General features: G+C 35.6%; 1 protein-coding gene across 2 annotated transcripts; it reads left to right on the forward strand.

Moving 5' to 3' along the window:
* Nucleotides 3,788-9,760, forward strand: LOC107630740 (potassium transporter 3). 2 transcript variants are annotated; one of them, XM_021119126.1, is made up of 10 exons: nucleotides 3,788-4,138; nucleotides 4,260-4,443; nucleotides 4,753-4,996; nucleotides 5,149-5,397; nucleotides 5,537-5,587; nucleotides 5,952-6,212; nucleotides 6,295-6,347; nucleotides 7,000-7,114; nucleotides 7,356-7,610; nucleotides 8,120-9,760. In XM_021119126.1, exons 3-10 carry the CDS (start codon nucleotides 4,969-4,971, stop codon nucleotides 9,223-9,225), a joined length of 2,118 nt encoding a protein of 705 aa, XP_020974785.1. In that variant the 5' UTR covers nucleotides 3,788-4,138; nucleotides 4,260-4,443; nucleotides 4,753-4,968; the 3' UTR covers nucleotides 9,226-9,760. The 2 variants fall into 2 exon arrangements, with proteins under 2 accessions (XP_020974785.1, XP_016189444.1); XM_016333958.2 differs by lacking the exon at nucleotides 4,260-4,443.

Here is a 10,155-nt window from a genome sequence, read left to right on the forward strand (position 1 = left end):
AGGCAGGCCCAAGGGAATCACTAAGCCCATTTGTTCAACCCAACATGATCCACAGCTCAAGAAGCTTGCCAGCCCAACAAGTTTAGCACCTCCTTCATCCTCATCACAGCCAACCACCAGAACTCTTCCCTCATCTCAGGCAACCCTTGCCACATCTTCAAGCCAACCTGTTGGCCACTTCTCTGCCAGGATTTCTGGAGCACCTTACGTTTTTTCAAAGAAACTGAAGTTAATGGAAAAGTTGCCTCCAAGAAAATGGGGATTGCTTTAGGGAAATGGAAAACTTAGCATCGTATTGTCCTGATTGTATACAATGCATGTTGGCTTATTTTGAGTTATGTTTGTATTAAGTTTCTGGTACTATCAGTGTGGACTTGTTAGCTACTTTTTGTTGGTGATATTTTGCCTATGAACATCTGACTGTTGTACTTAATTACTGGCTTAGACCAGCCAACCCATTTGAGATTAATTCTGGGTGTGAAACACTGTTTATTATGTATGTTATTATGACATTTACCATGTTGAGTTAAGTTTGTCTTTGTTTCATGTTTACAACATTGTTATGGAATTGTTCAGTAATGGAACCCAGGTATTTGCCAACCAGAAATTCTACTCACATTTCAAGCACCAACCAGGCAACCATGCTTACATAATTGTCATTCATACATGTTGAAACCAATTCAACAGAACAGATTCAGTGAACCCACCTAATAAATAAACCCCAGCACAATTTACCTACAGCAACATCAGCATCATACTCCTACACCCTTTTCATACCAGGTTCAATGGAATTACACACTGTGGCCTTACCATAGAAAAATTCTGCAGTAGCAAATACACAAACCCAACCCACCCAAAAAATCCTAACACAGCAACGACCATTAGCTTCCACTCTGCCGCTTTTGTTCATGATTTCAACGAGGAAACCGTCCTCCTCATTCTTGCAATTTCTGAGTGTTTCACCTCTGTCTCTGGATCTGTTCAACGAAAGAAGTTGCTGCCTTGATGCACCTACACATAACCACCATTTTCACTCTCCAATCCATCACCCAAACAGCTCAATTCAGAAGAAAAGAAAAAAACAAACCTCATAGTAAACACAGCCCCATAATCTGCGACCAGAGTTCTCCTTGGTCCCCGAGGTTCGCAACACCGGCCTCTCGCCTTGGGAATAAAGTAGCAATCTACCATGCGGGAAGATTTGCTTCGAGACGAGGTTGAGCTTTGGACAGCCATGGCGTTCTCCCTCCACGAGGTCGACGATGGTGGAATCTACAACAGTGGGAGATTGACATCACTTTACCCTTTTTTTTCCATTAGATATATATTTATAATGCTTTTCTTTTTTTTATTATACAAATTTTTATTATGCTTGTCTATTGTGATAACTACCTGTAACGATGAAAAGGGCATTTATGTTCGAAAAAATAAAAAGGACGATTTTAAATTGAAATGCAACATTAAGGACGATTTTAAATAAAAAATTAGATCAGGGACAGTTTCGATTCTAACCCTCAATATTAGGGATCAAAACAATACTTACCCCTAATAATAATATATTTTAAAAAAAATTAACACTAAACCAAAACTCTCAAATAACGAACTGATTCACATGGTTTACTATTCACTCTATCGATTTTTTCGTTAGTTTTTTGTTAGATGGTATTTTATGTTAATTGAAATGGCTAAAAGACTGGTTCCTAAATTCAATTGAATCGATTGGTCCGATTCGATTTTTAAAACTATGGCTAATGTAGTAACAAGTCGACTCGAGATATTATCTTTTAATTATGATTATTTTCTTTATTGAAACTTTTATTATGATTATTAGTGCGGAGTATTCCACAAAATTTCTTATAGCTTTATATTCAATAAATTTATAATAGTTTTGAAATGTAAAAAAAAATTACTTTATTATAAAATATTTTTACTTTTGTGTTCCTACTTTCTAATAAGTGTCTAAACTTTAAAGAAATTTTTAACAAAATTCAAAGAGTATATTTATTTTTTTATTAAATTGGAATTAAAATTAACAAATTTTGAGTTAAACCTCCACTTTGGTCCCTGAGATTCGCAAGTTACACTAATTTAGTTCTCAAGATTTCAGTTGCTCTAATTTAGTCCTCCAAATTTAAAAAAGTGCACCACGTCCTATATCCATTTTTCATCATTGGAATAGTAACTCCATGAGTGGCGTGGCTTATTCCTTGCTAACAACTAATGTAATTGCACCAATTCGATCATTTTTTCCTTTTATAACCAAAACCAGAAAACTTCTTTTTCCCTTTCTAAATCCTGTTTTGGATTGTTTTTATACATGTGTATCTATTTTTTATGCTGTTGAATGAGTTGTTAAGCATACAATCGTTCAATTCAATTCAATATTTGTCAACAATTGAAAGCAAATAATTAGATTGAGAATGGAAGAAAACATGAACAGCAGGGTCTATCAACGACGAAGACGAAGTAAGTGACAACTTCGGTATTGAATTGGAGTGACAACTAGGGGTGGCGCGAGGGTTTTGTGGCTACAGGGCAGGTAGTGGAGGTACTTAAAAGAGGTAAGGTGGGAGAGGAAGCGAGACCACTCGAGCCATGGGTGGGAGATGAGGAAAGAAAGGTAAGGGAAGAAGGAGGAGAAAAAGTTGCTACAGTTTGAAAGCGTTATTATTGTTGGTACTGTTGTTGTTGTTATGGATGATGATGGCGTTGAAAAGGTTTGAGTTTGAGAAAAGTGGGTGCAAAAGATGAAGTGGGAGTGAAAAGAGTGGTAGAAGTTTGCGGAGAGGAAGAGGAGGTGGTGGTGGTAGCAAAGGATAGAGGAGGAAGCAGTGGTGAGAAGAAAAAATAACTTTCGGACGGTAAAACAGATGCACGTATATAAAAAAGACGACAATATTTTTTTATTTAGGTTATAAAAGAGAAAAGATTAAATTGGTGTAATTTTTTTATTTGCCAGCTCAACTAACCATTGGCAAGGAGTAAACCATGTCACATGGTATTACTGTTCTGATGACAAAAAATAAACGAGGGACTAATATAGTGTACTTTTTTAAATTTTGGGAACTAAATTAGAACAATTAAAATATCAGAGACTAAAGGCCCGTTTGAAAAGTTTCAAAAGTAAGTTTTTTGAGCTTTTGACTTATGAAAAGTAGTAGTATTAATGTCTGGTGCAATTTTCAAAATCAAATTGCGGCTTTCTAAGAAGTTATTTAAGAGCTTATAGAGAAGTTAAAAAAAATGACTTCTCTCATAATATTACTATTTTTTACTACATTTTTATAAAATAAATACTTTTAAAACAAAAAATCTAAATACAAAATAACTTATTTATAAACTACTTTTAATATAGTCATTTATTATTTAAGTTATTTTTTAAAAAAAAATTAATTAAGTTATTTACCCAAACTAGACCTAAATCAATGCAACTTGCAAATATCAAGAATCAAAATAAAACTTAACTCAACCAAAAAAAATTAGTAAAGAACATTATAATTAGAAAAATAAACAAAACAATCGCTAAAAATAAAATTTCAAAAGACAAAAATATAAGGAAGAATACGCAAAATTACGACATGCATGCAATCAATCAATTAAGAACTCAAAGATAAGATAAATGCTTATCCATTAGATTCAAAGAACAGTAGCATTATTATCAAACATTCATCCCATTTTTTTATATTGAAAGCATATTTTGATTGAGGAATAAAATTTGAGTGAAATTTGTTAGTATAGTTAAAATTTGATAATTTATCATTTATTAGAATTTGATCATTTTTATTTCACCAACGGCCCAACCACACAGAACCCAAAAATTAATGACAACGCTGATTTTTTCACAGGTGAAAGTTCTCACAGCTTTTTTACACGCCAGTCTGCAAATGGCGGAAAAACATTAGTTAGAGAAGTTAGAGGCAGTTTCGCGGTCTAATCACTTCAGGAATTGACTTTCCCTTTCTTTTATCCCCAAGAGAAGAGGAATTTCTACGTTTAATCTGATTCAACGCCATAACCAGAAAGAACGCTGCTCTGTTCCTGTGGCAGCTTCGCTATGAACTCAGACGATGCCGACAGAGACAATCGGGGTTCATCTACCGTGGTACCTTATGGTTCCCAACGGAGTTCATCGACCACGGTACGTTATGGTTTCCTCACTTTCTCTCTGTTTTCGCCACAATTCAAACCCTAACTTGAAATACTTATTGTGATACATTCGAACCAACTATGGCTTTTCTGCGTTTGCTTTCATTTTTCAGATTCAATTTCCTTTTCTTCGATCCAAAACCGAACGAATTGAATGTCCAATTTAATTGTATCAATGATCATTGGATAGCTGCGCTTTTGAAGAAATTTTTATCTTAACAAGAGAATTAAGCGAAATAAAGAATAAGATCCGTTGGATCGCTGATCTGGAAACAATATAATATATCTTACTTCTAGGTTCGTGAAAGATTAGCTTCTTGCTGCTGTGTTGTTGGTAGGAGCTTCAAAAATTAAGCTGAAACTGTTTATCACCATAAGCCACAGGTTTCTTCCATAGAATGTGCTGTGATGCAGTTCTGTTGTCTCTTATTGGGTGGCAATTCGCAATACAGCATTTTATAGAAATGTTCAATGCCTCTTGTATTTTCGTTCATGGTTTTTTGTTTATTTATTTATATTTACATTTTGAGCTGAAGTTTGCTTTATTGAAGTTAAAAAGAAAACAAAAAAACAAGTCCATAGTGTCTGATTTGTCTTTATAAACAGGTGGACGGCAGATTTCAACGTAAAGCACTTCTGTTTCTGTCATACCAGAGTTTAGGCTATTTGTTTGGAGATCTGAGCACCTCCCCTCTGTATGTCTATCAAAGTATATTTGCTGGAAAGCTGCAACATATTCAAAATGAGGATGTGATATTTGGTGCATTTTCTTTGATTTTTTGGACTCTCTCTCTCATTTCTTTGTTGAAGTATGCTATTATCATGTTGAATGCAGATGATAATGGTGAAGGTAAGGTCCATTTCCTTTATGATGATTCTTCTAATCCTCTTTTTTCCTTTGTGTGTGTCTGTGTCTGTGTGTTTGTTGGTGGGTGGTAATTTAGTACCTTGGAAATTTCTGTGCAATGAGTGTAGTGGTACTAAAACATTGAACTTGTGCAGGGGGAACTGTTGCTTTGTATTCCCAGCTTTGCAGAAATGCCAAATTTTGTTTGCTTCCTAACCATCAAGCATCTGATGAGGAGCTTTCTGCATATCACAAGCCTGGTTGTTCAAATAGAAGTATACCACCGTCACCTCTGAAAAAATTTGTTGAGAAGCACAAGAGGTCAAAACCGGCACTGCTTCTTTTTGTTTTATTGGGTGCTTGTATGGCAATTTGTGTTGGTGCACTCATGCCTGCCATTTCAGGTAAGGGAGCACACTTTGTGCTCATAAATATGCTAGTGTGTCTGGTAAAATTTATCTGATCAATGTTACTTTTTTTTTGTTAATCCCTTATTACCACTATAAGTATCTTTCTTGACTTTATGAGAAATATATCTTGCAGTTCTCTCGTCAGTTGAAGGTCTGAGGATCGAAGCAAAGATTACAGACAACAGTAAGTGGAAAAATGCTATTCTTCCACCCAACAATATCTAAAATGCTCTAACTTGAATAACTTAAAGGATATAAAATAATGATTTGGGTTGGCTGACTCTAACAGAAAGTTATGGTCTTTTGATCATTGTGACTTGAGCCTATTCAGATGCTTTCCTGTCTTCCTGATGAACAGCTATTTCCTAAAATGTAGAATAAAGTTTGCTTTTTGGTATTTTTCAGTATAAAGAAAAGAATAGGGAATTGGGAAATTGATTCTGAAACTTTATACACTTAAGTTTCCCCACAGATATCAGTCTATTCTCTTCTCCAAACAATATTATGAAATGTTTGTGATGAAAATTTACATTTATATCATTACACAGGTATGATACCTTTTATTTCTTGTGTTCTGCTGGTTGGACTCTTTGTTCTGCAACACCGTGGTGCCGACAAGGTTGCCTTCATGTTTCCTCCCATAATGCTCTTATGGTTACTGTCTATTTTCGCGGTTGGCATTTACAATGTAATCAAGTGGAATCCAAGAGTATATAAGGCTCTTTCTCCATATTATATATACAAGTTCTTTTCGGTTACAGGAAAAGATGGATGGGCCAATCTAGGAGGAGTATTTCTGTGTGTTACAGGTCAGTGTCAAATCTGAAATTCAAGTTCTACTGAACCATTGTCATTGCCAGATTCATTATGGTTTTCTTGTTATAACTTCAGGGACTGAAGCTATGTTTGCAGACCTTGGGTACTACAGACAAGCACCTATAAGGGTAAGTGCACTGAATGCATATTAATGAGTATTTCAACTTCATACTGGGTTCCCTATAAACAGATGCCCAAGAACGATTACTGTTATTTAACTTTAGGATTCAGTTATGGTGATGAAACTTTCCTTTTGTCATTATACGTGCCTACATGTAATAAACTTTTCAGACTGATATTTCATGTGACTAATATATACTATAGTAGATGATATTAGGCAATGAAGAACTGTACTCAGATGGCAAGTTAACATGAAGTCGATTAATTTGAGGGAGCAGTTGATTCAACCATACTCACTATTTTGTATTGCATACTGATATATTAGTCTCATATGGAGTCTTTTTTTAATTATATGCTGCACAAGCATTACAGCCAGAGGAAATTAGACAGACTATAAGTAACTGACATTTATAAAATGACTATAGCTAACTGACATTTCAGGCTAAAGTGGATTGTGAAAACAATCTTTGAATTGACCCATATTTGCCTGCATCCATGATCCTAGGCATAAAAAGTAGGCCTTAATTTATATCCCACAAAAAAAAGAGGCCTTTATAGGCGAATCCTCATTTTTAAACAGAATGCTGCAATTGTTAGATTGATTTTGTTTTTAGAGATGATTGTTGTAACAGTTGTGATTATATCCTTGTTGCCATGCAGGTTTCATTTTGTTGTGTCGTTTATCCATGTCTTATTCTTCAATATATGGGACAGGCTGCTTTTCTTTCAAAGAATTTATCTGCAGTGCCCATAAGCTTTTATGCTTCTATTCCAGGTTAGCTAATGTGAATGCTAGTAATTAAAAAGTATGATAGGTCATCTCGGAAATTTCTGAACAGCATGAATCACTATTATCTGCATTCATAAGGTGCATAAACATTGAGTGGTTGTTGGTATGAATTTTTCAGGTTGTACTGAATATTTAGCTGGAAGCAATAACCTGTAGTATGTTTCTACTAGAATTCATAGCTGTTAAGTCTTTTTAATTTATGTCAGAATGTTTTTCTCTTATGTAGATATCCTATTCTGGCCAGTATTTGTGGTGGCTGCTTTGGCAGCAATAGTTGCAAGTCAGGGTGTCATCTCTTCAACATTCTCAATTGTCCAACAATGTCATGCATTTGAATGTTTCCCTCGTGTTAAAGCAGTGCATTCCAGAAGGTGGATTCATGGTCAGACATATATTCCTGAGATAAATTGGGTACTTTTGATAATTAGCCTGGTTATGACAGTTGGTTTTGGAGACAAGAACCATATAGGATATGCTTATGGTAAGTTGTGTCAAAACAATGATCTTTAAAATCTCCAATGTTAAATTAACGGGTTATGGTACTTTTGTTTTTATGTTAGGTTATTTATTTATATATTGATTAAAATATTAATGATAGATTTTTTTATTTTTTAGTTTTTATTTTTATTTTTTGTGTGTGTGTATAAATGTTTATTATGTGATAAATGTTTTATCTTATGTGATAAATGTTTTACATTATTAGTGAAGCATGTTATGCCTTTCTCTTTGAAATGTCTGTAAAACCTTTTCTTAGGAAATGAAAAAAGTAGCAAATCGTGATGCACTATTAGTGTCAACTTTTCAAGATTATCATAATCATATACTGTTATGCAATTTCAATGATGTTGCAATATATGTTTAAGTGATAGGGTAAAAAGGATACTCTAACATTGAGCAAATGTGAACTTTTTAAAAATTGTTGGTGTTATTACACTGATGCGGCCCTATTTATTGGCTGCTGACTCTCATCTCATGATATCTTTATTGCAGGGATTGCGAGTCTGATTGTGATGTTTGTGACCACATGGTTGATGTCACTAGTCATCAACATTGTAAGGCATCAAAGTCTTCTACTTGCTATAGGATTTGTTTTATTTTTTGGTTCAATTGAGGTTCTCTTCCTTTCGTCTTACTGCATGAAAATCCCAAAAGGTGGTTGGGTTCCACTTGTGCTCTCTGCACTCTTCATGGTTGTTATGTACGCCTGGCATTATGGTTCAAGGAAAAAGTATTTATTTGACATGCATAACAAAGTTTCAATGAAGTGGATCCTCACACTGGGTCCTAGTCTTGGGATTGTTAGGGTTCCGGGACTGGGGCTTATATATACTGAATTGGCTACTGGAATCCCTGCCAGTTTTACCCATTTCTTGACAAATTTGCCAGCTTTTTACCAAGTGGTTGTTTTTGTCTGTATTAAGACCGTACCTGTGCCTTCTGTGCCCCATAAGGAACGTTACCTAATTGGCAGAGTAGGTCCCAAATCTTTTAGATTATACCGGTGCATTGTTCGTAATGGCTATAAAGATGTCTACAGCCATGAAAATGATTTTGAAAATGAGCTGGTAATGAGTATAGCAGAATACATTCAATTGGAAGCAGAAGGTTGTTCTGGAAGCCAAGAGGGTTTGGTGGATGGCCGGATGGCAGTGGTTAGGACATCAGGTAAGTTTGGGACAAGATTGCTAATGTCAGAATCTGCCTCTGGATCTGAAGAAGGCAGCAGTACAAGTCTTCCTGGGGCTTTGACTGTTACTAGTAGCAAATCCCCTGCACTTAAGAAGCTGCAGTCCATGTATGAGCAAGAATCGCCCGAACTCAACAACAGACGCCGGATTAGGTTTGAGTTGATCAATACAATATACAAGGATCCACGAGTTAAGGAAGAACTCATGGAACTTGTTGAAGCTAAACGTGCTGGAGCAGCATATGTAATAGGTCATTCTCACGTGAAGGCCAAGTGGAACTCGTCATTCTTAAAGCAGTTCACCATCAACCTTTATTCTTTCCTCCGGAAAAATTGTCGCTCTCCTGCTGTAGGCCTAAACATTCCTCATATTTGTCTCATTAAGGTTGGAATGAATTACCATGTCTAGTTCACGTTTATGACGAGATCTTGACTGAGGATGTAATTTATGCAAGCCATGACAGGAAGCCCCTTGTGCTCCAACGACAGGCATGGTTATGCTACTCTAGCAGGTGCAACTTAAATGGATGTTGCTCAAGAATCTCCCATTGGCATGCTTGAAGATAGCAGCATCTATTGTCAAGATGTTATGATTTTGTGATGGCGCTGACAAGGTATGTAAATGACTAATTTGTTGGACGGTAATGAGTTTCTTGGAGCTCCTGTCTGTATATGTACCTGTTTATTGAGTTTGAGCTTTCCAAATCGTAGTTGAGATTGGGAGTGAAGTTCGATTTCATTCAGTAGTTTGCATGTCGGCATCTACTGCTGCCTTCGCACTTACAAGGTACTTTCTTTTGGTCGTTTTTTGTAATCTTCATCGCTCGAAATAATTAAATGTTCCGTACTAAGAATGACGCCATGCAAGAAATACAGACGTGATAAGCAGCATTCAGTGGATATGAATTTTGGCTGTATTTATTTATTAATTTTAACCCTTATTGTTAGTAGTCCGATTTGTTCGTTATTAATAAAGAAATTGCTTTTTATCAAATTTTACGTCAACGTTTATCACGGTAGTCTTTTGTGCCACGAAAGGTCATTAATTTCGTTAATTCGTTCTTTCAGTTTCAGGGCCCGTTTCGACCTTTCTTGATTAAATATCGGAAATAGATGTAGTGTGAACGAACACTCCTCAATCCAAGTCATGACTGGTCCCTTTTTTGATCGCATTGTCGTATAATTAAGAACGAGTAATTCTCGATAGTACCATACTCTCGCACAGTGTACGAATTCAGTTTTCCTAAATTGGCCTCATGATCTCAACTATCCTCCCTTGATTTCCTAAATTAACTAGCCCATTTCTGGTCATATCTCAGCAGGTATTACTATTATAGCA

The sequence above is a fragment of the Arachis ipaensis genome, chromosome B03, assembly GCF_000816755.2.
Source record: "Arachis ipaensis cultivar K30076 chromosome B03, Araip1.1, whole genome shotgun sequence".
NCBI classification, from domain to species: domain Eukaryota; kingdom Viridiplantae; phylum Streptophyta; class Magnoliopsida; order Fabales; family Fabaceae; genus Arachis; species Arachis ipaensis.